The sequence below is a fragment of the Hermetia illucens genome, chromosome 5, assembly GCF_905115235.1.
Source record: "Hermetia illucens chromosome 5, iHerIll2.2.curated.20191125, whole genome shotgun sequence".
Taxonomy (NCBI): Eukaryota; Metazoa; Arthropoda; class Insecta; order Diptera; family Stratiomyidae; genus Hermetia; species Hermetia illucens.
The window spans coordinates 9,167,966-9,195,857 of NC_051853.1; the positions used below are offsets into that span (position 1 = coordinate 9,167,966).

The 27,892-nt window shown below is 43.7% G+C and overlaps 2 protein-coding genes across 3 annotated transcripts in view; one reads left to right on the plus strand and one right to left on the minus strand.

The window, feature by feature from the left end:
• Positions 1–837, plus strand: part of LOC119657875 (probable alpha-aspartyl dipeptidase) — a 35,126-nt gene extending 34,289 nt beyond the window's left edge. For both annotated transcript variants that reach the window (XM_038065004.1, XM_038065003.1), the window contains exons 2-3: positions 90–656; positions 717–837. In XM_038065004.1, coding sequence (XP_037920932.1) covers positions 90–656; positions 717–786 — 637 coding nt within the window. In that variant the 3' untranslated portion in view covers positions 787–837. The remainder of the gene's footprint in view (positions 1–89; positions 657–716) is intronic.
• A 4,534-nt stretch (positions 838–5,371) lies between these two features.
• Positions 5,372–27,892, minus strand: part of LOC119656829 (chondroitin sulfate glucuronyltransferase) — a 122,482-nt gene continuing 99,961 nt past the window's right edge. Inside the window, exons 4-8 of the mRNA XM_038063475.1 lie at positions 26,310–26,719; positions 26,070–26,250; positions 25,696–26,007; positions 6,259–6,439; positions 5,372–6,196 (exon numbers count right to left, since the gene is read on the minus strand). Of these exons, the coding sequence (XP_037919403.1) occupies positions 5,847–6,196; positions 6,259–6,439; positions 25,696–26,007; positions 26,070–26,250; positions 26,310–26,719 (1,434 nt within the window). The 3' untranslated portion in view covers positions 5,372–5,846. The remainder of the gene's footprint in view (positions 6,197–6,258; positions 6,440–25,695; positions 26,008–26,069; positions 26,251–26,309; positions 26,720–27,892) is intronic.

The window sequence follows — 27,892 nt, forward strand, 5'->3', positions numbered from 1 at the left end:
AGAGGGTCAAATTAAAACTAAAATGATGACCCTTCATCAAAGGATTATTCATTCAAACTACTTAAATAAACCATTTACTATATTTTCAGGAACAACGCCAAACACGTTCTCTTCATCCCTTATGCTTTGGCCAGTGGTGACCACGATGGATATACGAAAAAAGTTGAAACCATCCTTGGAAAATGGGGTTTCCAAGTAGACGGAATACACAAGTCACCAGATCAAATTGCATCAATTAAAAAAGCCCAAGCAATATTCATTGGTGGCGGCAATACGTTTTTGCTGCTAAAACATCTTTACGATAAGAAATTAGTCGAGGCAATCCGTAGTCGAATCATAGATGATGGCATTCCCTATATTGGAAGCAGTGCTGGAACCAATGTTGCAGCACGTTCCATCCAAACGACGAATGACATGCCAATTATTTGTCCAGGATCGTTTGATGCATTGAAACTTGTACCATTTCATATCAATCCACACTATCTAGACCCAGACACTAACTCAACTCATCGCGGTGAGACACGTGAGGAGAGAATCCTTGAGTTCCTGATGGTCAATGAACGTCCGTGTTTAGCACTGCGGGAAGGTACCTGCTTAATTATCGAAGGAAAAGATGCAACTTTAGTTGGACCTGCTAATGCGATATTATTTAGAAAGTATGTATCTTTATTAAGGAACGTTAATATCTAAATCAATAAAAAAAATCTTTTTTACAGAGGAAAAGAACCAACCGAATTTCCACCTGGAACGAATTTTGGATTCTTATTTGACGAATGTAAAGACTAGATCATTTCAGTATTGAATGGTGGAATAAAGTTAACAAAGCGATTCAATATACTCCACATTGTATTATTAATTTCAGTGATAGTGATGCCCTATCATGCGTTCTCTTTAACCTCGCCCTTGAGAAAGTGATCCGTGATGCTGAGGTAAATGCAAGACATACGATCCTCTTTAAGTCCACCCAACTACTGGCCTATGCTGACGATATCGACATCATGGGAAGAACCACCCGAGACGTACAAACTACCTTCATCCAGATCGAGCAGGCGGAAATCGGCGCGAGATCTTGGGCTGCACATAAATGAAGGCAACACAAAATATATGGTGGCAACGTCAGCACCGAAAACCAACCGACCAACAACATCAAACCGCACTGGTCAAACGGGAAGAATAAAGATAGGAGAATACAACTTTGAGACCGTTGATAATTTCTCCTATCTAGGGTCGAAAATCATAACCGATAACAGCTACGATGATGAAATTCACGCACGGTTGTTGTCAGCCAACAGAGCCTATTTCAGCTTACAAAAACTGTTCCGCTCTTATGGTACAAGACAATGATCTTGCCAGTCCTCATATATTCCTCGGAGACTTGGGTTCTTAGCAAGAAGAATTGCGAACTCCTGGGCGCGTTCGAGAGAAGAATCCTCTGAAGAATTTTTGGCCCCTTACATGAGGATGGACAATTCCGTAGTCTACATAACGACGAAATCTATGAGCGATACCATGTCAGGTTGTGGGTAAAATCAGGCTCAATAGGTTACGGTGGGTGGGTCACTTAATCCGTACGGATGAGAATGATCTAGCTCGGAAAGTCTATAAGGGCAATATCTTTGGTAGAAAAAAAAGACGAGGCAGACCCTGCTTGAAATGGAGCGATGGCATAGGTCAGGACGCCAGACAGCTTTTAGGGATATCGAATTGGTGGACCTCGGCGCAAAACCGGGATGTCTGGAGCTCCTTATTAAGGCAGGCCTAGACCGGATACCGGTTGTTGCACCATTGATGATGATGATGCCTAGGCATACAAAACCGGTTGCTTTTCGGCCCACTCGAAATCAATTAACATCAGAAACAACTGTTACGCAAGATTATGATTCGCGAAAGAGCACGTTGAATGTTCGACCACCGTATATTATGGTTCAACTAATCAAAAATCATGTTGTTTTCAACAGAAGAATTTCGTTATATTCGACTACCTTTTGGTGAAGGTGAGGACGTGAAACACCAAGTCCCGCGTTCGAACATGGTGGTGGATCTATTATGGAGGGTCTTGTTTCTTCGTGATATAGGTTTTACAAAAAACCTTACTACAATCGATTCACTGTCTGTTTGTCTGTCTATCTATCGGTAACACTCACTTTTCTCCAAAACAGCTATGCCAATTCAAACGCATACAGTGAGTGGTGTAAATTTACGTGTACTTTAAAGGGAGACTGCCTATACATGGAAAGAGGGATGTACAATTTTTTTTTCACCGTATATAATCATGTGAACCACTGAAAGGCCCCGATGAGTACTTTACGCATCTAATTCTATATAAGGTATGCTACAAAATCATATACCAGGTGTACAAGCTTAAATCCGCTGTTCGCTTACAGATGGCATCAGTGAGTGTATGAAACTGCTATGAGCATGCCATATTTTTTTTAGTACGACATTTGTCAACAATTGTCAGTTCATATCATCATCAATTTCATGCAAAAGCATATTTTTTCTCTTCAATAATCATGTCCCGTTTTATTCCCGAAAAAAAGCATTAGCGGGAAGCTCTACTTTTTTGCTTCAATTTGAAGAAATCAATCATAAGCTTGTGGAGGCCTACGGCGACAATGCTCTATCGGAAACAATGTACCGAAACTGGTTCCGCCGATTCAAAGATAGCGATTTCGATCTGAGCGACAAGGAGCCTGAAAATTGGCCCAGGAAAGTTAAGGACCACGAATTGAAATGCTTTCCAAGCAATCAGGTGTTTCTCAACAAACCGTTTTCCATGCGCCTACATGCAATGGATAAGGAAAATGGGTGCCGGTGAATTGAACGATAGGCAGATGCCAAAACTTTCTTTGTTAACAGCTGACCGTGCCGTATTTTTGGGATACGCTAAGCTGATACTACTACAAACAAATAACTTGGTTGGCGCAATGTCTGGTACCCGGGGATAGGTCGCACATTAAGTAGGGACGACAATCACGTTACTGGCTAAGCCATGCAGTGGAATCCGCTCTCCCAAGAGCGTTGGTGCTCAGAGATGGCGGCGAAGAAGATGGGGCGGCAACCCTATCGGCCAAACCAAAACCAAGTGACCGAGGAGAACCTCCATAGTGGTGGCACCGGGAGACGCTGTAATCACTTTGGTATGCTGGCCGTGATTCAGTAGGCGAATGCTCCAAAGGCCTAATCAGGGCGATCAGACCCGAGTCTGCACGGGGACTCATCTGAAGTGGCAAATTGGTCACGAAACCTTACCAGGGGTATACTGGTATCATGGGAACCGGGAAAGCCCCTGGACTCACATACTTCGGGTGAACTCCTGTTGTATGTGAGGACAGCTCGGTTATTTGCAGTTGGCCCCCTAGTGGGAGTTTCATGGTGGCTGTGGTTGTGCTCAAGCAAGAAGAGACCTTCGGACCTCGACGTGGTGTTACGTATCAACACGGGTGCCGTACTCCATAGTTCGGTAGAAATTTAGGTAATTCTTGCATCCACCAGTATGAATGCTAAGCCATGCACTTGGTATAGATTGGTACCGTTGTTGCTTGGCTCAGCGGGGCTATGATTGTGGTCACAAAATCAATCCGTGTCTTAAGAGGACCGTAGGATTAAGTCTCACGACAGGTACCTACGTTAAACACCATGGACTTAACTTCCAAGATCGTTGGAGATTGGGTTACTCGAAGAGTACTTGCGCGGAACAATAGAAGAGGAGCGCGGGCATTCCGGAAGGTCGTGGGGGGAGCTAAATCGCATTTCAGATAACCGCGAACGATAGCGCCTAGGTCTGGTTGATGTGCTGTACCCCATGAAGGAACAAATGGCAGCCATATAATACCTCAGTAATTTTTTTCGGTTTTCAGTACTTTTTTAGATGGACTTGTTGTGTGCTTGCTTGTTTTTACTGTGAAATGGCTTTTTAAGATAAACTTGCGCAATGATGTTAACCAAGACACAAAAAGACGAACTTCTGAAAGTATAGCCAGTGATGGTGGTGTCCAACTTTCAAGAAACTTGGCTTAAGTATTACCAATAACAAATTCATCATGAACATCACTACGATTCCAACCTGGAAGAAGGCTTCGCAGGTAGCCCCCTTCCTTCTAAATGAATTTTACCCCTAATAATTCCTTGTGATGCTCCACCTATCCAGAGTGTACGTGGACGGGCAGTTACCCTTCAAGATCAAGACCGACGCTTATCTAGCCTAAGACCCCCGCACTTGAACAGATGACGGCCAGTCTCCCTCCAAGGGAGGACCCGCTTTTACCTTGGTTTAGTACCCCAAACTCAGACCATACTGGTTAGTGGCACGGAGGAACGGCGTTCCAGGGGAAGCCCAAAGGAGCGGGGACGATTGGAGCGACATATGCTGCATCTACTCCGGGAAAACATCGGGCGGGTCGGAAACACGTGTTTGAGATAATCTTTGGGTGTGCTCTATGTAAATCATTAAGTATTCTGAGCAAGTTATCTTGTAAATTCCGCTCTATTTTGTTTTTTATTTTGGCTCCTTGGTAGATTGTAGTTTAGTAGTTTGCTCATCAGGTGTGGCTATTATATGGTTCCCTTTTTTTGTCTTCTCTCCTTGTTTAGTAGTGTTATGACCATCCTGTGGCCCATTACATTGAACCCTGTTATTTTCTGGTAGAAATCAAGGGTTACCAGTGGCATACGGTCTGTTGAGTACTTGTCGCTTTCGGTCATATTCTGTGAAAAGTGGAGGAATCTTTTGAAAAACTTTAAGCGCTCATATCTCCGCTAATATTGAGAATTTCGAGAAAAGGAGCTTAATTCGTGATCACTAGTATAACAGGAGGAGATTTAGACCTTGAAAATCGTATATGGGTTGAGGGGCCTATGTGGTGGGAAAATGGCCGAAAAGTGGAGGAATCTTTCTTCTATCTTTTTGGATTATCTTAAAGTCCAGGATGGGAAGTTCCCTTTCCTTTTCCGCTTCCATTAACTGTATGTTCCTGTGTGCCTTGTTTCATTTTTGAAGAACCTCATCTATCTTCAAGCACTTGCTTTGCGGTTGCTCGGCTCTAGCTAAAGTCAGGCTATGGACACTGGGTAAATCATTCTTTGGGGACCTCAGAGAGATTTCTAGCTGCAAGGTGAGAGAGCTGCTCTCCTTCGTGGATGCTACGGGCTGGCTCTGAAGATCTGAGCCGACTGGACTCTGCCTCTCTGCTCTCATAACAGCAGTCACGGTCTCAGGAGTTTGTGGCATCGAAACGGCGAACCACAGCGCTAATTGTGCTGCTCGGCGCGGCCACTGATACCTACCTAGCATTGATGCTGGATCAATTAACGTTCTTATGCGATTTTTGTCCCGTTGGTAACTAGCCACGGAATTAAAACTCAATTCAAGTCGGAATATAAAATTATATACAAATATATTTTCTCGTTTTAGTATTAATTCCATTCACAACATTTCCTTTTCTCTTAAACATACAAATGAAGCACTACCTGATAAAATGTCAACTAACCTGAATCATTAGGAATGACCAACGAATAATAGCCGCCCTTAATTAATGACAATAGTATTTGGCAATAAACAGTGTAACAATTTCAGTTCTTCGATTCACGATAGCAATACGTTAACTATCAGCTAAACAATTTTACAAAAATGACATAGAAAGGAACTTTAGAAAAATAAATAAATAGGCAAATAAAAAACACTAACAATCGATGATGATGGAGAGTTAAAACAAATATAACTCGCTTGCTTGCAGCAGTCAAAAGTAACCATTCAATTTCTATACAAATGAAATGGTTGTATTAACATTTTAATATTCATAATTAAAAAAAATAGTTGCCTTAACAGTAGTTGAGCATTATTTATATCAATTGACTGTATCACTTATTTTGTCTCTAAACCTAATGATAGCGTCACCAATTTGTTTTCTAGAGGCTAAATGAATGCAGTTCTCATTCGTTCTTCTTAAACTATCATCACCATTGAATTCATGTAAGGGACACTTGGGTATCATGGCATCTTTATTCTCGAAATATCTCCGGATTGCTTCTCCGAATCGAAGATTCGGCTCCACGGCACGTAAAATGTGAACAGGAAGCTGTGCCGCTACGAACATGTCTAGTACGTTGTTGATGTTTTTGTCGGATCTGTGTTGTAAACTGTCGATGTCGTTGTCGTTACGTACAATTGGAATTATACTTTCGAGTTTCTTTCGAGCTTTAATTGGGAAGAGGAGATAAGTTTTGAGCTTTGTCTGATAATATATGTGGATACCATACCTTCAACATAATCACGACTGTAGAAAGAAACTACGTCATAGTTTGTGCTATCGAAATAGCCAGCAGCTTGGCTTACATCACAGTTATCGCACTCTTTGCAGAAATGCGCAAAGTTACAGGGATACATCATAAAACCGATTGGTGAGTAAATTTGAAATCCTTGAATTGTATTCATTCGAACCTGAAAAAATAAGGGAAAATATTTAAAACTTTCAGAGCCATCATTCGTAAACATACATGCAATGTATACATTTTCTTCGAAAAATCGATACATACATCATATCAAAATTGAGTTTACTGATCATGATTGCTGTTAGTTCTTTTTACTGAGCCATGAACCGCATATGGCTTTGCAAGAGAAAGTGTAGTGTCCGCGTCTGTGCGACAGGTGCGTGTGTGTGTGTGTGTCTGGTGGGGGAGAAGCTACAGCTTCTGGGCACTCAGGCCCATTGTACTCGCCACCCCCGTCTAACGCAATATTCCGGATTCGTTAACGTATCGCAGGATTTCCGCTAGTGGATGTGATACTACCCGTCGCAATTGGAGAACATCGGCACCAAAGATCTGATGCCTGATGCGTCCATAGGCGGGGCATTCACATAGGAAATGCTCCGTGAATTCCGCTTCCTCATTACAGGAGGGACCCGTATCATCTTCGGTAATTCCTATTCTGAACATATGCCCAACTAGTGAATTATGGCCTGTCAGAATGCCCACAATACACCTGCAGGTCCTCCTGCTTTTCGACAGGATAAACTTTGCGGTACGTATGTTGGGTTCTGGCAGGAAAAGTTTGGTGTGTCGAGCAGCATTTAGACTCTGCCACCTGTCATTATGGGAAACTTGTTCCCAGTTTTTGAAAACAGATTTAGCCAATGCTACTGATGCCCCAATTGCTGGCTCCGGTCCCGGCATAGGGGAGATTGACCCCTCTTTCGCTAAAGCGTCCGAGATTTCATTTCCCTCTATGCCACAGTGACCAGGTACCCAGAGTAGTTCCACCGTATTGAATCTAGACATAGAGTTCAAACGGTTTCTGCATTCCTGAAAGATTTTCGAGGTGATCAAAGGACTGCTCAATGCCCTCAGTGCAGCTTGACTGTCACTGCAGATTGCGATGCCCCTGCCCTTCAACTGCTCGTCAATCACCCCGTTTGCCACTCTTAGGATCGCATAAACTTCGGCTTGAAAAACCGTTGCATATTGTCCCAAAGGCAAAGCCCACTTCTCGTTTTTATTCGAGAGGTAGACTCCGGCTCCAGAACCCTCTTCTGTTTTTGAGCCATTGGTGTAGAAGACTTTCGTATATCCCGCCACGCATTCCTCTGGGTCTTCCCAGTCCTCTCTACGCTTCAGGGTAACTACATATCTTCTACCAAACAGATGTATGGTGACACGAGAATCGGAAGGCATTGTAAGAATTGGATTTAGTCCTCCCAGTAACTCTTCCAATGCTCTGTGCCCCCCACATCCGTTGTTTTCCCATAGATCTAATCCAATTAGCCTATGAGCTGCTCTCATTGCAGTGCTTTGAATAAATATATCCGGCGGCTGCAAATTGAGTAGTGCATTCAGAGCTGCGCCGAATGTCGTGCTCATGGCACCAATGATATCCAGACAAACAGTTCTTTGCAGTGCGTCTAGTTTACGGTGAAAACCTTTTTGTCTCACCTTAACCCACCAGACTACGGATGCATATACGAACATCGGCCTAATGATGGCAACGTATATCCACATTACCACATGAGGCCTGAGTCCCTATGTCGAGGCAAAGGTCCGTCTACACAGCCCATAAGCTGTGAGAGCTCGTTTCATCTTTACCTCTACATGTTTGTTCCAAAGAAGTTTTTTATCTAGAGTGACCCCCAGATATTTCACTTCTTCGGAGAGTTGAAGGGTAGTACCCCTCATCTCAGGGAGGCAAAGTCCATCCAGTTTTCTCCTTTTTGTGAATAAAACCATTGTGCTTTTATTTGGATTAACTGACAAACCATGTCTAAGGCACCAGCTGTCTATCAAATCAACGGCACGCTGTATATTCCTACACACCGTTCCAAGATCCCGATCAACAACAAGTACAGCCACGTCATCAGCATAAGCTTGAGCGTGTATTGGCAAATTTTGCACTTCGCATAGCAGTGAGTCGATCAGCATACTCCACAGAAGCGGCGAAAGCACACCTCCTTGGGGGCAGCCCCTCGTTGCTTCCGTAGTCAGGTAGCGATTGACCCCTACCTCAGCGCACAGCAATCTTTGCGTTAGCATAGCATGGATCCACTTAATTAAAGCATCATCAACACCATGCGCTCTGGCGGCATCACAAAGTTTTTGAAAGGCGCACAGTCAAAAGCCCCTTCAATGTCCACGAACACCCCCATCGCGTACTCAACATTCAAAGTTGCATCCTCTATCTTTGTGACCAAAGAATGAAGAGCAGACTCACAGGACTTTCCACGTTGGTAAGCATGTTGGTTTTCACTAAGTGGGTGTGACCTAAGTGCGTTTCCACGAATGTGACGCTCCACCAGTCTCTCCAAACCTTTCAGCAAGAATGAAGTCAAGCTGATCTGTCTGAAGTTCTTTGGATTAGAATAGTCATCTTTCCCAGGTTTCGGTATGAAAACTACCTTAACCTGTTGCCAAGAAGAAGACACGTAGCCCAGAGCAAGACATCCTCGAAAAATATTTCTTAGAGGTCACTCTAAATGCTCCATACCCTCCTTTAGCATTGCCGGATAGATGCCATCCATGCCAGGTGCTTCGAAATGTTCAAAGGACAGTATGGCAGCTCTCACCTTTTCATGGGTAACAACCGCTTTCGCAGTGTTCCAGTTCCCCTTGCAACACTTGCGTGTTGAAGGGGTTGCAAGAACTGTCAACTCTCCCCCTACCACTTCTCTCACCCGTTCTCCCGGGTGGTGTACTTCCAGGAGGGTCTGTACTGAGTCCAGTCTGGAGCTCGTGAAAGTACCGTCGGGTTTTCTAAGAGAATCCAACTTGGCCGACTCATCCTTTTTGAGGACTCTGCACAGCCTTGAAGTCTCCCTTTCGCCTTCCAGTTCCTCACAGTACGCTCTAAAGGAGTTTCGTTTCGAGCACCTCACGAGCCTCTTATATTCACGTTGTGAGTTCCTGAAATTTAACCAGTCTTCGTTCTTGTTACTTTTGCAAGCACGATTTAGAAGTGAGCGATGCGACAGGTGCAGTCTTTCCTTCGCCGTTTTCAGAGACAACCAAAAAGCGAATGCATCCGCTGATATACAATATTCTCCTCTTTTCTTGTCCTTATATATTTTTGGTTCAAGAGCCATGGGTTCGTTTTAACAGAATCTGTGATATTGGATCAGTCAAGGGGGCTAGGATCTTCTTCGACGAAAGATCTTCGAGACCGAGGGCCTGCGTTCTGATGTCAAAAATTAGAGGCAACCACGCTGCGACAATTCTGTTCCCTCTGGGCCTCTCCAGTTCTTCGAGCTGTTTATGGCTTGACGAACTTCCTCTTCGGTAACATCCGCAAAATTCATGCCAAGTGTATTGGCATGAAGGGTGCCTTCGGCGGTGATCCAGTCAGCATACTCAACATGCTGGGCGGATAACCCCCAAAGACCACCCCAATACTCTTTCGCTTCCGTCATTGAAAACTATACTGTCTGGACGCTCTGTTGGGATTCGTTGAGAGAACTGAAAAAGTTCCGCTGGTTCCTCGCGTATGTTGCATTCTGGGCACGTCTGGAATAACTTTCGCCATACCGTCGTAACCGAATGCTTATGACAGAAAGTTTCTGCTTTAGTCTGTCCAGAATTTTAACTAAGGGTGTCTCACTGGGGATGACATAGTTCCGGTAAACTCTCTGCACTTTATTCTTCACCCGTCTGGTGGCATTGCCAGTGCTGATCTGAATCAGTCTAGCAATGTCCTGTCTTAGTGAGTCCCGCCGACGTTTCAGATGAATGGTGAATCTCTTTGTTATTATTATTATATTCTTTACCCATATACAACAACACCTGCAACGTGTCTGCTTGTGACTATACGAGGTCTGATCAAAAAGTTCCAGGACTTTTCAAATTGCGTTAACGTTGCCAGCTGGTTCAACACTCATTTTTTAGCGGGAACTTTCTTGAATAATCTCCAATTTGTTTTGTTACTCTAACCTTTTCCAAACTGATTGTTCATTTGTTTTAGTAAAATGTGTTTTTCGTGTTCGCCGTTTTTTTTTTCATGGACGTGAAGGAGGAGCAATGTGTTTGCGTGAAATTATTCGTTAAATTGGACAAATCGTTGATGGAAACTTTTCAAATGCTGCAGCAAGTCTTTGATGATGAAGTTATGAGTCGTCCACCGCATCACCATTGGTTTAAATGGTTCAAGGAAGACAGAACATCAACGGAACATAACCCTCGTTCAGGAAGGTCTGAAACCTCAATTGACGACTTTCATGTCGCCAAATTGAATATCTTTGTGCATTCCAATTGTCGTTTGACGATTTGAGAGATGGTAGATGAGTGCGACATCTTATTTGGGTCATATCAAGAGATTTTGATCCAGAAATTGGAGATTCCGCGACAAATGACTGACAGAGGATCAAAAAGCGCATCGCCTAGAGGTTTGTCAGGAGCTCTTCGAAATGACCAATGCTAATGGAAACTTTTTGAAAATCATCATTGCATGTGATGAGTTTTGGGTTTATTGCTACGACGTGGACCAACCAAGGTGCAGTCATCTTAGTGGAAGTCAAAAAATTCACCAAGACCAAAAAAGCTCACCAGGTAAGATCAATCGTTAACTTCATGCTCACTGGTTTCTTCGATTCGAAGGGTGTCATTCACCATGAATTTCTCTAACAATGTAAGACAATCAATCGTTATCGATACCTCCAAACACTGACAACTTTACGCGAAAGGAATTGTCGGAAGAGACCAAAGTTGTGGGCAACAGGGGAGTGGTTTTTCCACCACAAGTTTATTTGTCAAAAGCTTGATGACAACGCTTCTCCATTCTCCCCCTATTCTCCTGACCTGATTCCTTGTCGCTTCTGGCTGGTTCCAAAACTTAATCATCCAATGAAAGGACAACGATTTCAGACGATAAAGGAGATCAAGGAAAAAACGCACGCTGCAACAACTGAAAACCATGCATGAAATAGAGTTTTCCAGATACATGAAACAGTGGAAACACTGGTGGGAGATGTGCATTCGCTCCCAAGGGTAGTATTTTGAAGGGGATAAATTAGAACGCGGGCCGCGCAGAGACCTACCAAGAACTCCCTCGATCGGAGAAGCGACTTCACACACGGAACAAGGAAACCTAAGAGAAACAACAGGTTTTTTTGAACTCGAAAAGTACAGGAAGCAACCGCACTAGGCGCGAAAGTTTTACCAACAAGTCAGCAGGACGAAGCCTTATACACGTCAATGTTCATCTTGCCGAGACTAAGAGGGAAATCTGATTTCCGACAGAATGGACATATCAGAGCGATGGATTGAGTACTTTGATGAACTACTGAACAACCAGAACACCGGCGATTTGGAGGTCCCGCCAACCGAAGACGACGGACAAATACTGCCACCACTAAGTATAGAAGAAACAGTCCGTGCAATTTATCAGCTTAAAAATCATAAGTCGCCAGGAGCCGATGGAATTACAGTCGAACTGGCTAAATATGGAGGCGATTAATTGCACCAAGTGGTTCATCAATTTGTTCTCAAGGTGTGGGACAACGAATCAATGCCTGACGACTGGCAACGAGGCGTTATCTGTCTCATACATAAAAAGGGGGATATCACGTAGTGCAGCAATTATAGATGTATCACGTTGCTGAGTACCATCTACAAGATATTCTCCGCTATCTTGCTAGACTGGATAGCCCCATACGCCCAGAACATCATTGGCCCATACCAAAGAGGCTTCACTCCAGGCAAATCAGCAACAGATCAGATTTTCTCTCTGTGGCAAGCGATGGGCAAACTGTTGGAATATGGACAACAGTTGCACCATCTATTCATCGACTTTAAAGCCGCCTATGATAGTATAGCCAGGGTAAAACTGTACACGACCATGAGAGAATTCAATATCCCGATGAAATTGATAAGACTGGCTAGGCTGACCCTGACCAATGTGCGAGGCCAGATTAAAGCAGCAGGATCACTCTCAAGACCATTCGACATCAACAACGGTCTACGACAAGGGGATGCCCTATCATGCGTCCTCTTCAACCTGGCCCTCGAGAAAGTGATCCGTGATGCTGAGGTAAATGCAAGAGGTACGATCCTCTTCAAGTCCACCCAACTACTGGCCTATGCTGACGATATCGACATCATGGGAAGAACCACCCGAGATGTACAAACTGCCTTCATCCAGATCGAGCAGGCGGTAATTGGCGCGAAATCTTGGGCTGCACATCAATGAAGGCAAGACAAAATATATGGTGGCAACTTCAGCACCGAAGACGAATCAACCAACAACATCAAACCGCACTGGCCAAACACGAAGAAGAATAAGGATAAGAGAATACAACTTTGAGACCGTTGCCAATTTCTCCTATCTAGGGTCGAAAATTACAACCGATAACAGCTACGATGATGAAATCCGCGCACGGTTGTTGTCAGCCAACAGAGCCTATTTCAGCTTACAAAGACTGTTCCGTTCGAAACGTCTCACCATAGGATCGAAGCTCTGACTGTACAAGACTATGATCTTGCCAGTCGTCATGTATTCCTCGGAAACTTTGGTTTTTAGCAAGAAAAATTGCGAACTCGTGGCCGCGTTCGAGAGAAGAATCCTCCGAATGATTTTTGGCCCCCTACATGAGGATGGACGATTCCGTAGCTTACATAACAACGAAGTCTGTGAGCGATACCACGACCGTCTGTTTGAGGATAAAATCCGGTTCAATAGGTTGCGGTGGGCTGATCACTTAATGTATGGATGAGTATAATCCAGCCTGAAAAGTATATAAGGACAATATCTATGGTAGAAAGAGAAGACGAGGCAGACGCTGCCTAAGATGGAGTGATGGCGTAGGCCAGGACGCCAGACAGCTTTAGGGATATCGAATTGGTGGACCTCGGCGCAAAACCGGAATGTCTGGAGTTCCTTATTAAGGCAGGCCTAGACCGGATACCGGTTGTTGCGCCGTTGATGATGATGAAGACCGGCTAATTGGAGGAGTAGCTGATGAACTGAACCAGGTCGTCATTCTATAAGTGAGTATCGCAGCGTAAAGTGATTTCTTCAACGAGTGTTCGGAAAGTGAGGGAAATGATTCATATTCAAGTCTTAAATTTGTAAGCGATTATCGGAAGGAAATTGTCAATTACAAAATCGTAAGTTTGTACTGTATAAATGAAAAATAATTTTCATTTCGCTGTGTTGCATTTCAGTTTCATTTTTATAGCCGGTGATTGGGGAACATCAGATGTGATCTGAGGGAGGCCGCTGGGAGGGATTACGTGTGCTACGATTCTATGTGTCAGTATTGACTTCTTTGTTTTTTGTTAATTTTTCTGGTAATGGAAAGAGCTCGGCGTACGGAATTTAGCGGAAATTAAAAGTAAAAAGTTTGCTTAATTCTTCCACACTCGAGAGTGTACAGCTAGGAGAGATTGTGCTTCGCTTGCTTGTGTGATGTGCTGTTCCGTGGCCAGGACAATCCGGCCTCGACTTCGTCCAGGCCCAAGACAGGTAGATTCGTCGAAAGCTTATTTTCAATTTGTTGCTAATCCAATCATGTGTATTTACTTAGGACGGACACAAGTAGTGCAACCAAGCTACCTGCGAGTACTCAACGAATCCCCGCCGCACCGCGTGAATAGGCCCTGAGATATTGGCACCCTTAGATGAGGGCACTGATAAGATGATATGCCACCCTTCCGTGACTGTCGTCAAAAATTTTATTAGTTTCGGGTCAACGCGATATCGATTCAGATATAGGATATCGATTACCCAGGTATGCGGTACGCTGTCGAAACCCTTGGCATAATCGATATAGCAACTAAAGAGTTTTCTTTGGCCTCTAGTTGCTTGTACTACAACTACCGAGTCGATAATGAGTTACCCTTTGCAACCGCTTGAACCGACTCGCCGGCCCTTCTGCTCCTCGTGGTTGGTCTCGAGGTGGGCATTGACCATTCCACTAATGATAGACGTTATGAATTTGTAGAGGGTTGGTAAACAAGTAGTCGATCTTGTGTCTGCGGAATCCTGTACCTTGTCCTTTTTAGAGATAAGGAATATAATTCCCGCAGTGAGGAAGGGTGGAAATTCTTCCGGCCGACTAATGACCTGATTTATGCTATGTGCCAATCGACTGTGTATACTGGTAAATTTCTTACACCAGAGATTCTGCACCCGATCCAGACCAGGGGCCATCCAGTTCTTCGAGTTGTTTATGGCTCTTCTTCGGTAACTTGCGCAATATATACATGCCAGGCGTAGTGGCATGGCGGGTGCCTTCGGCGGTGAGCCATTCAACATGCCGGGCGGAAAATGCAAGCCAATATTCTCTCGCTTCCGTCATCGAAAACTGCACTGTCTGCAGTGACTTTCGCCATACCGTCGTAATCGATTGCATATGACAGAAAGTTTCTGCTTTAGTGTGCACAGTTTCTGCAAAGTCTCTGCGCTTTATTTTTCACCCGTCTGCTGGCATTTCCAGAGCTGAATTGAGTCAGCCTAGCATTGTTCTGCTTTTGTGAGTTCCGCCGACGTTCTCTTCGGTCACTCAAACCAATAACGCGAAAGCGAATCTTCTGAGCATGCAATCTGACAACCGGAACTATACGACAATAGACAAGTGATTGTAGTTGCAGCAGCGACATATCAGCACACAGTCGGGACGCAATATTATCATTGATTTGAGATAGAATTCTCGAAGTTACTGGAGATGCATAAAGACCCGGTCGATGCAAAGGATCCATCTCTGAGAATTCTGTATATGCTCTTTGGGATTCATCCCGAAACTCAGCGGAGATTTCAACTAGATGGTGAAGGAGAATGCATCGGCGAGTACCTGCAATGCAGTGTGGTGTTGTTGCCGCCTCTGCTCCCAACGACTCTGGGTCACCAGTCACCTCGATGACCTCAAGTCGAACACGTTCCTGATGATGGCCGGAATTTTGTCGCTACAAGTAATAAAGCGGTACTAATCGGGGACTCGCTGCACAGCAACGTGCGCGAATTGCGGGAAACGTTCGCGAATCTCTGGTGCAACAAGGGGCGGTAAGATGTTATACCTGCCCTCGCCGCTATCTCATAGTAGGAGCGGATGATAAAGAGGTTCATTTCTTCAGTCCACTTCATCCGCTGCTAAAATGGTCGCCACAGATTGTGGCCAAACAGCTGCAGTAGGCGGAGCAATGCCCTGGTCATCGTGGTGGCTAGACGTCGAAACGCTCACAATTAGCGGCTTCGACGCCGCGCTGCTCATTACGGGAGTCCGACCCAGTCACCAAGTCGAAGTTGAACCAAGACGACTCCTAAGTTTTACCATGAATTTTAACTATAATAGTTAACTCACTTTCAGGACCCCCTTCTTCTCTCCGCCCCCTTAACCGCGCGGTCAAACCGTCGTTTTTTAAGGGTTTGTGTAAAAAAAACCTTATTAAAATCGGATTACTGTCTGTCTGTCCGTCTGTCTGTCACACGAATTTTCTCGAAGACGATTGTAGCGGTTGACACCAAATTTGGTGGAAGGGTGGGAACTGTGAACGCTCACGCGTATAGTGAGTTCATAATTCTACGCCGAATTTATCGGCGGGTCCCCATACATGCAAAAGGGGGTGTAAATTTTGTTTTCATCAAATATAGTCATCAATAGTATTTTGTTTTCATCAAATATAGTCATCAATAGTATCAAATGAAATAGTGTCAAATGTTTATAGGGATCGAAGTGCTCAAAACACCACCCCACATTCCTGAAGTTGGTTAGCACAGAGGCGTGCAAATATGTACATGTCGATAGAGAACTTTGATGGAGCTTCAATGTTTGTTGGCGGACCTTCACGGTCAATTTCGCCATTTTTAAGGTTTTGTGTAAAACAAAACCTTATTAGAATCGAGACGGTGTCTGTCTGTCTGTCTGTCACATCCGATTTATTCGGAAACGGCTGGACCGATTGTCACGAAAATTGATGAGAGTAGGTAATCTGTTGTTCCCTTTACATGCAGTAAGTGGCGCCATTTTGTATTAAATTTAAGGGGGGGCTCCCCATACATGTGAATGGAGGGTGCAAATTTTTTTTCACAGAATGTAGCTATGTGGGGTATCAAATGAAAGGTCTCAATTAGTACTTTTCGAAACTGGTTCAATATTTGATATTGGGTGAAACAGGGGAGTGAGGGTTCAAAATATGACCCCCAAAAAGTGTAACAGGTCTCGTTCTCAGAACCTATCCAACCGAAAAATCTGAAAAAAATCTCAATAGTGCATCTCTACGAAATTTTGTAGCTGTATACGGGTAGAAAAATGTGCGTTGAAATTTCTTAGATAAGATGAACACAAAACCTTTATACCCGAAGCACGAGCTTCCGGTATTCCGACTTGTTTTTTACTAAGCCATGGACCGCATATGGCTTTGCAAGAGAAAGTGTAGTGTCCGCGTCTGTGCGACAGGTGCAGTCTTTCCTTCGCCGTTTTCAGAGACAACCAAAAAGGGAATGCATCCGCTAATATACAATATTCTCTTCTTTTCTTGTCCTTATATATTTTTGGTTCAAGAGCCATGGGTTCGTTTTAACAGAATCTGTGGTATTGGATTAGTCAAGGGGGCTAGGACCTTCTTCGACGAAAAATCTTCGACACCGAGGGCCTGCGTTCTGATGTCGAAAATTAGAGGCAACCACGCTGAGACAATTCTGTTCCCAGGACCTTGTTGTGATCAACTTGCAATACCAGGTTAATGGTAAGAGGAGAAACGTTATAGTTGCCCCCTGCCTACTTCCCCTATAATTCTCTAGGCATTACACCGACGCAAGAACTAAGGGATCTGGTAGTGTATGCAGAATCAAGTGGCCTTGAACTTTTAATAGGTTGTGATACGAACGCCCAGCATATTAGTTGGGGCAGTAGCAAATGGAATTCTAGAGGAGAGATGGTGTTTGATTTTATCACTTCAGCTGGTTTGATGACCGCGAACGTAGGGTCATGGGGCCAAGAAGAGGTGAAGTAATTGACCTAACAATCTGCACTTCAAAGTTGTTATAGTTGAAGTCTCACTCTCAAATCACCGCTACTTGGAATTTAGTCTAACTATTGCAGGCGAACAGCCTGTAATACAAAGACGGAATCCTAGGAAAATGGATTGGACGAAGTTCAATGAACTTCTTGGCGACAAAGTTCCTAGGTTACTAAGGACTCCTTTGGCGATAGAAGATCAATTGAAAATTCTGAATTGGCCACTTTTAAAGTGCTTTGAAGAGGCTTGTCCTATTTCCCGAGGCCAACGTGGTAAAACGATTCCATGGTGGAACCGAGAACTGCAGAGACTCAGGAAATCAACCAGACTTCTGAATCGTGCTTCCAAAAGCAATAAAGATGAAGACTGGCTAAACTTCCGAAACTCACAGCGTGAATATAAGAAGCTCGTAAAACGCTCGGAACGAGACTCTTTTATAGCATACTGTGAGGAACTGGCAGGTGAGAGAGAAACTTCCAGTCCTTAATAAGGATGAGTCGGCCAAGTTGGACTCTCTAAGAAAACTGGATGGTACTTTCACGAACTCCAGAGTTGAGTCTATACAGACTCTCGTGGAAATACACCACCCGAGAGAACAGCTCTCAGAAGTGGGAAGAACTGAATTGGCAGTTTCTGCAAACCATTCAACACGAAGGTGGATTGGGACACTGCGAGAGCGGTTGTTACCAATGAAAAAGCGAGAGTTGCTATACTATCATTTGAACACTTCAAAGCACCTGGCATGGATGACATCTACCAAGCGATGCTAGAGGAGGATATAGAGCACTTAGAGCAACTTCTAAGAAATATTTTTCGAGAATGTCTTGCTCTGGCAGAAGGTAAAGTTAGTCTTCATACCAAAGCCTGGGAAAGATGACTATTCAAAGAACTTCAGGCAAATCAACTTAACGTCATTTTCATTGAATGTCTGGAGAGACTGGTTCAGCGTCAAATTCACGAGAAGGCGTTAAAGCCCTAAATGAAAACATGCTTACCAACGTGAAAAGTCCTGTGAGTCTGCTCTTCATTCTTTGGTTTCAAAGATAGAGGATGCAACTCTGAAGGGTGAGTACGCGATGAGGGTGTTCGTGGACATTTAAGGGGCTTTTGACTGTGTGCCCTTCCAAAAGTTCTGTGATGCCGCCAGAGAGCATGGTTTTGACGAAACTCTAATAAAGTGGATCTACGCTATGCTAACGCAGAGATTGTTGTGTACTGAAGTGGGTGTTGATCGCTACTTAACAACGGCAGTGTGCTGTATAAATGAAAAATAATTCTCAGTTTGCTGGGTTGCAATTTCAGTTTCATTTTTAAAGCCGATGATTGGGGAACATCAGATGTGATCTGAGGAAGGCCATTGAAAGGGATTGCGTGCGCTACGATTTCATGTGTCAGTATTGACCTCGTCTTTTTTTTGCTTTTTAGCGGAAATTAAAAGTAAAAAGTTCGCTTAGTTCTTCCACACTAGCGAGTGTGCAGCTGGAAAAGGTTGTGTGTGATCTTCTGTTGCGTACTCAGGATCATCAAATACTTGGGCGTGGTGGTAGACAGGAAGCTCAGCTATAAGCAACACGTACACTATGTTTGTGATAAATCATCCACTGCTAGTATGGCCCTGGCGAGGATGATGCCGAACGTAGGAGTGCCACGGCATACCTCTAGGTTAGTTATAGCCAGGGTGGTCACCTCAATCATGCTCTATGCGACCCCAGTTTGGAGGGAGGCATTGCGGAACTCAGTTAACACTAACAAACTGAGTGCAGTCTACAGAAGGACAGCCCTGAGGGTATGCTCTGCCTTCAGGACTGTCTCGGATGATGCAGCATTCGTCATCTCTGGAATGGTGCCGATTGATATCTTGGCAGATGAGATGGCGAATATATACAATGCGAAGCCAATCTCTTCTTTATCGCAGAGGAAGAACGCTGAGAGGGAGAGATCCATAAATAGATGGCAAGAGCGTTGGGAACGCTCGGGAAAGGGTCGGTGGACTCACAGGCTCATTCCTGCCATCAACGAATGGTTGGAGAGCCGACACGATGAGATTAATTATAATCTCACCCAGTTTCTCACGGGGCATGGAGGATATTGCCAATACCTGTACAGGTTTAAATTGGAGACCTCACCCGACTGTCCAAATTGCGAAGGAGTCCCAGAGAACCCAGAGCATGTATTCTTCCACTGTCCTAGATTTGTGGAAGAAAGGAGGAATCTACAGGAGACTCTAGGAGAGGTGCTGGTACCAGAAAATCTGGTGCCGAAAATGGTAGCACATCAACAAAATTGGGATGCGGTCAACTCCATGATCGCATCTATCCAAACCGAAGTGCGAAAGGCAGAGGAGAGGAGAAGAGCGCGGTCGCAAAAGCCGCGTATAGTAGAAATGTGACTACGCTAGAATGAGCTGACTTCGGCCCGTGATGTAATACCTAATGGTGGTTCCGCGGGGCAGGGAGGGAATCGGGGGGTTGATTTTAGTGGGTAAAAATCCCACACGTTGGCGTGTCCAGACCAGTGTCTTTTGAAGATTTCCACCTCCTGAAAAAAAAAAAACAATCCGCCCGTGGCTTCGTCCAGGACCAAGACGGGTAGGTGTTCGACGAAAGCTTATCTTCAATTTATTCCTAATCCAATCATGTCTATTTACTTAGGACAGATACAAGTAGTGAAACCAAACTACCTACCTAAAGGTTAGTCCCGCTAACCCCATGCAACTATGTTGCTAGTTAGACTGTTTCGCGTCCGCCATGACCCGGAACGGAAGCATCCTACGAGAGTGTAACCACAGCGTGTCAGATTGAAATTTCCAAATCGAATTATTAACAAGTTTAGATGGATTCAAGATTTATTTTTTTTTCTCTCATTTGATTACTGAACATTTCCCATTCGCAAGTTGTAGAGATCACCAGAGCTCTGAATGATGTATTTATTTTACATTTTTATTATTTACTTTTTTTTCCCGGAATGATTCCTTTTATTTTATGACTTATCACAATTTCGGCGGATCGCGGATTCTACCTAATACTAGCACTAAGTGCCATGCATTTGGGCTCGGACGATCCTACCTATTTAAAAAATAAAGGGGGCGCTGGTGGTAGGTTAGTGGGAGAATCCGTCGAAAACACTCCACAACATCGAGCACGTATGCAGGTGTATTTCTGCATGGTTTGAACCAGACTGTGTGAGAGTCCCAGGACATCAATGGAAGTCGTGAATTGCTACCTATTATGGGAAGTACAACGACGGCAAATTTCTTTAATTTCCCAAGCCGGTGGCTCATAGTTCACCTTCTTCTCCACGTATTTCCGATTGATGTTGCTCGATGCCATTATGAGATCACCCAACGAATCCCAATAGAGCGTCCAGATAGTTGTTTTCGGTAATAGAAGCGAAAGAAATTGGGGGTTGTCCGCCCAGTATGCTTAGTGAATTACCTACCGCCTTGTCACTACGCCTGTCATGAATTTTGCGAGTGCTACCGAAGAGGAGGTTCGACGAGCCATAAACAGCTCGAAGAACTCAAGGGGTCCAGGTTTGGATCGGGTGCAGAATTTCTGTGTTTAAACCAGTGCCAGTATCTACATAGCATAAATCAGGTCATTAATCTACCGGAAGAATTTCCACCCTTCCTCACTGCGGGAATTACCTACCTTGGCCTTAAAAAGGGCATGATGCAGGGCGCCACAGATACAAGACCGATCATTTGCTTACCAACCCGCTACAAATTCATAACGTTCATTATTAGTGGAAGGATCAATGCACGAGACCAACAACATTCTGTTCGAGGATCAGAAGGGCTGTCGAATCGGTTCAGAGGTTGCAAAGAATAACTAATTATCACCTCGGTAGTTGTAGGACAAGCAACTACAGGCCAAAGAAACCTCTTTAGTTGCTATATCGATTATGCCAAGGCTTTCCGACAGCATACCGCATACCTGGCTAATCGATGTCCTACATCTGTATCGCCTTGATCCGAAACTAATAAAATTTTTGGCGACAGTCATGGAAGGGTGGAATACCATCTTATCAGTGCGCTCATCTAAGGGTGCCAATATCTCAGAGTCAATTCAATTAAAGGGAGGCATCTTCCAGGGGCCGACTAGCAATAACGTGAAAACGAATCTTTTGACAGTGCAATTTAACACAATACACAAGTGATTGAATTTTCAGCAGCAACAGATTAGGACACATTGATTTGAGATAGAATTCTTGGAATTTCTGGAGATGCATAAAGACTGAGAATACCTGGTCTATGCAAAAGATCCATTTCCGAAAATTCTATGCACGCTCTTTAGAACTCGTCCTGAACCTCAGCGGAGACTCCTCAGATGCCTGCAGTGCGGCATGGTGTTGTTGATGGCGCCGCCTCTGCTCCCAACGACCCTAAGTCACCAGTTTCCGTGATAAGCTCAAGTGGAACACGTTTCCTGATGACGGCCGGGATTGTGTCGCTGCGAGTAATGGAGGGGTTGCACAGTCGTGTGCGCGTATTGTGAGAAGCGCTCGACGAATCTCTGGTACAACAAGGGACAATAAAGTGTTATACCTGCCTCGCCGTTATTTCGTAGTAGGAGCGGATGATAAAGAGGTTCATATGCTCAGTCCATTTCATCTGCCGCCTACGCGAACCTGCTGAAGTAGTCGCCACAGATTGTGACGGAACAGCTGTAGCAGGATAAGCGATACTCCCAGTCATTGTGGTGCCTAGACGTCAAACCGCCCCACGATTAGCGGTTTCGACGCCGTGCTGCCCTTTAGAGGAGCCCGGCCAGTCACCAAGTCAGACGACTCTAGCCGGGTATCTGTATTGGACCTCAAATTTCTCCGTCTCCTCATTTTGGGGTTTCGATTTTATACCAACGGCTAGTTGTGGTGATAGTGTGGCGCGGCAGGATTCGCAGCATTCGAAATTTATTTCGAATGTTACGAATGCGAACGAAGTTCCGGGATCAGTCGCCGAAACCCCTAGGTTTCATCTGGGGGCGGAGTGATGTGGCGAATGTTTGCGACTTATTTACTCAATCTTGGTGACAGTCTGCTGCTTGGCCTGGTGGGCTTGCAAGACAGCCACGGCTTCATCTACTTTGGCCTTCAGCGACGAAAGATCCTCCAACATGTGCAAAAGTTCGGCATTCTCGATCTCCAAAAGCATTCCAGTGATCTTGCCAGCCATATTTGGATGCATACGTTCAATCAGTGGGAACAATTGTTCGCCGAGGATTTGCTTCTGATCGGCTTGCGAGGCGTTTGCTAACAAACTTGCAATCAATGGTTCTGGACCTTTAGGATGCAATGGTTGCGACTATGGCTGATTCTGGACCGTTTGCACTGGTGGATTGCGCATGTTTGATGTCCTATTATATTCTCGCGTTTTCTTCTCATGTAGAGTTCAAAAGCGTCAAATTTAATACAAAATTGTCCCAAGGACAAATGCAATCACATCAACACGGAAAATGTTAGATAAATTCGAACAGATTCAAGTGAAATCCGAACTCTCTGCGCTATAAAAAATCAACAATGAGCCCCCGATCTTGTTTGAAAATTGACGATAAGTCTTAGATTGACGGTGAAAGTTTAGGGCAAGCCCAGCCCGAAAGACGGGGGCGGATAGCTTCTGAGAATTTTTGAAAACTACGAAATTGAATGGCGAGCGCGCGTAAGGCTATGAGGGACGAACAACGGCGACTGCGACAGTTGAGAAATTGGCACCGCAGTGACGGCAAAAACATTCGATTAATAAGTGCATTATGCTTGTCTCTGTGTAGTATTTAACGTTTGTCAGCTCGCGTGACGACCTCTCTCTCAACCTGATACAATTATTTTTTCTTTCTTGTTGGTTTTTAATATAATTCATTTCCAATTTATTATTTTTTATATGAAACAAAGAATGTTTTGAAACTGTTACGAAATATGTTTGAATTTAATTGGTTTCCCGGTTCTGCCTTGCTGCATCGATTGCTTTGATTTCGTCCAGAGAGATATTGAGAGAGAAATATTTAGGATCCGTGTGGAAGGGCGACAGATTGGCGACGCAAATAGGAAAGCACGTTCTTGAAATTGAAATCCTTATCCAGTAATTTTGTTGACAAATTTTAACTTGGGGCGGCTTCAACTACTGGCGGGAGGGTGGTTAGCAGCCCTTTTGATGCTAAACACCCTCCGACCCTTCATATATTGCACACTTTTTACAAAATTCACAATCCCAACTGGATAACAAATGATACACACGCGGGGACGCTACTCGAGGAACCTACTTTTTTGTTACTGAAATCCATAGAGAAAAATTGAAAAAAAAAACTGAATAAAAAACGAAAATGTAATTCAAAAAATTGAAAAAAATTTATTCCTGATGACAAATGCAATGTTTTTTTGAAAATGCATCAGATGAAAATAATCTTGGAAAAAGGCGGAAAATTTGAATTCGCAAAACTTTTAGAGAAACAACGGGAGCTTCAGAAGATCCTTGCTTAGATCCTGGTTTTAAACGCCAACGGACTACTGCATACCACCCGCAATCCAATGGGATGCTAGAACGTTGGCACCGGACGCTGAAAGCCGCAATTATGGCACGTGACGATCCGTCCTGGTCCAAAGTCTTGCCTCTCGTCCTACTCGGCCTACGTACAACTCGACGAGAGGAATTTGCTGCCAGCCCCGCAGAGCTGGTATACGGGGAGAACCCAAGACTCCCAAGCGATCCGGTCTTCCACAAGAGATCGGGTCTCACGGAGTCGGGGTTGGTGCGTCTGCTGAGGGACAATCTCCGACGCATCAAAGCGCCACCACCCACTCGACACTCGTCCGTACCTGCTTGTTCGCCCAAGGAACTGGACACATGCACGCACGTGCTGATCAGGACGGATGCCGTCCGGAAGCCGCTGCAGCCTCCATATGAGGGCCCGTACCGCGTTCTCGAGCGGGGAGAACATTTCTTCCAGCTCGAGATCGGTGGACGCAAAAAACCCCTAGGTTTCATCTGGGGGCGGAGTGATGTGGCGCGGCAGGATTCGCAGCATTCGAAATTTATTTCGAATGTTGCGAATGCGAACGAATAGATGGCGCGGATCTATCCACTTTGCGGAGCTCGCCACGGGAGTGGAGGACCGGCGAGAAAAGTGTGCCATGAGTTAGGGGCAGAAAACAAACACATGAAGCGAGACCTTCTTCTGCCTCTAACGAGCATACAGTCACAGTCACACAAATTATTTAATAAAGTCACACAAATTATTTAAAAAAGTCTAATGGTTAAATATATCGAGTATTGATTGTAAAAACCCAGTCTATGTTCCGGTGTACCTAAAAGTGTGGTTTGCAAAGAAATTAATATTAAAGTTAAAATAGCTTCCTCAGTGAGTAATCTACAAGACTGACGCTTTCTTCTCCTACCCCCTGAGACGCGCTGAGTACTTACTTTTATTTTGTTTATGCCATTTTATAATATTTTCACTTGAATATTTTCTTTTCCTTTTTTTCCTGTTCTGTTATTTTTTTATCGAATGACTATTTTATTATTTATTAATGAATATAAGTTTTATTAAGAATTTTACATAATTATCTCGTCAATTTGAAGACTCCTTCTTCCCTCCGCACCCTTAACCGGGCGATCGAGCCGTGTTTTATTTAGTTTTATTTTCAAGTTTACCTTGCCAAATACCAAACCTAGGTGCACGCGAATTCCCGTGTTTTAGTTTATTTTTCTGGATCGGACCCACGCTTTAGAAAGAACATGTGAATTTTGTGCAATGACACGAGAGGGATTGAAGTACTCAAGGGACCAACTCACATTCCTGAGCCTGGCTAACACAGAGGCGTGCAAGTACGCGTCAACGGAGCACTTTGATGGAGCTTCAATATTTGTGAGGGACCTTCACGGTCAATTTCGCTATCTTTTTAGGTTTTTTGGGATAGCCATCCTCTCTTGGTCGTCTCCGGTCACTTAGGATGGTCTTTTGACCATCGACGAAACATTTTTGTCATTACACGATTTATCATCGTTGAATTATAAGAAGAAATCACATCCTCACATTCTGTAACATGTGAAAGGCTTTACATTCATATTAAACTCATGTAAAGGGGCACCATCGAGTTCATATTTCTAAAGCATTTAATCAAATTTGTGCTACTTTAATAGACACTTGCACAATATCGAATAACGCAACACATCTCTACACAACAATACCAAATCCATTGTATTCTGAATTCAACCTAATATCCAATTCTGTTCGACGGACTACGAAAGAGGGATTACATGACTCTTCAACTTACCCTATTGAGAAAATCAGCTTTAATTGACATCGAGTTCGATCCTAACATAACGAGACTATCCAATCCGATTTTACGCAATGCAAGGTCGATGACGGCTAAACTGAGTATTTGATTTTTTCCATACATAGAGTTTATCATAATATCATCTGCTTCAGGACGTTGGCTATATATAGCCGGTAATCGGATGGACACCCAGGCAATTCGAGAGCCATCAGCTTTAAACTTTTTGGAGAGCTCCAATGCTAAATTTTTCAAATCATTGAATTTATCCTCATTTCCTTTGCTTGGAGAGTCCAATCCGTAAAGGAATATCTGAAAGGGGAAATATTTTAGTGTGTTGAAATAAGAAGTTTGTGACGATTAGGGTACATTACCATCATTAGAAAGGTATTGTCCTGGTTCTCCATACAAATCCTTTCATATCGTTTCACAAATTCCAAAGACTCTGAAACTTGATGCTCAAATATGGGCAACAGAATAGCTACCCGCGTACTTTCAGTAACATAAGGCGATGGGACGATTTCTACTCGGCCGAGAGGTTTAACAACTTCAAAACTGAAAGTTGAACGTACATTTTACAAAAATCAAAAGTGTCAAATGAGGGAGTGAACTACCTTTTAATTTCTGCTTGATTCTTCTTTGTATCTATGAACTGCAAATGTAGCTGATAGTCCATGCCCCGGGTCGGGTCGAATCTTTTGTAAGCAGTGTGCAGTGTATCGAATTTCAAGTCGGGGTACTTATATTTGGCATATGTTAAACTTTTATTCAATATCTTCCGAAAATCTTCATAATCTATTCGAGATAATGGTGTGACAACAGATTTATAGTTTGGCATGAAAATATGTGTTAAGTTTATGTAATTCCATGGAAGAAGATCATGCCGAGTTTCTGGTTTGCTGGCGGTTGGCACCCCCAAAGGCCAACGAATCTCCAAAATGTTATTCGATACTGTTCCATTGGAAATGCCATATGTACTTCGCTCCAGCAATAGGCTTTGGTTTTTCAATGAATCAAGATTGATCTGAAAAGGAAAATACGGAATTTATTATTTAAATAAAATATTTTCAATTCGATTTTTAAATTGAATATTTTTAATTGAAATAATAAATAATTGAGCAAAATGTCAAGATCGTTGAGGGCTGAAAAGATATTGATTGAATTCAAAGACTCTTCGAATTTGTGCGATTTTCTTTTCTTTTGATCAGTGAATACCTTTCAATGATATTATATTTTGTTCTCCATTTATTTGCCGAATAACCAAGGATAATTGACTAATTATAGAATCAAATAGCAATTGAGCACTCCATAATTACTTCCAAGTTCAACTGATACTTAACATACAACCATTTGGCTAACATCTAAACAAAAAACAGACAAGAACGTACTCTTGCTTGAAATAGGTCAGACCAATAAATCCGTCTTCATAACAGCAAATACCAATGTTACGTTCATCTACAAATATAGACGAGATCAAGCCTTCAACTATGAACTAAATTTAATCTTTAATACGTGTGTATACTTATCACCCTTCTAGTGGTAAATTAAACACTTTCATGGAAAAGTGCGGGATTATATTTTATCCAGAATTATATAAACTCACAGGCAGGGAGGCGAAAAAAGCGCTGGCCTATTTCTAGCAATAAAGCGCTTTTATGGTTTCCTTATTTTTCGGCCTTGAATTTTGTACTTTAAATTGGAAGAGCACTTTTTTCGAAAATACAAAATTATATTGCGACGGAATCATGAAACCGCTTGTACATTACAACAAAAAATATTTTCCCCATCTGGAATAATAATAATAATAAAGCCGGTCCCAAGCCCGGTTGTGAAAGGAGAAGGGATGGATAGCTTCAGGCTGTACGCCACCGCAGCGTCTCAGGGGGTAGGTGAGGCAAGTGCAGGAACTTTGCAGTCTTGCAGATTACTCACTAACGAAGCTATCTCAACACCTGGCAGCTAGGGATAAAATGCACCACTAAAAATGAGAAGAAGGAGAAATTTAAGGTCCGGTACGGATAACCGGCGGGAGTCGTCTGACTTGGTGACTGGGTCGGGCTCTCGTAATGGACAGCACGGCGTTGAAACCGCTAGTCGTGGGGCGGTTCGACGTCTAGGCGCCACGACGACCAGGAGCACAGCTCCGCCTGCTGCAGCTGTTTCGCCACAATCTGTGGCGATCACTTCAGCAGGTTCG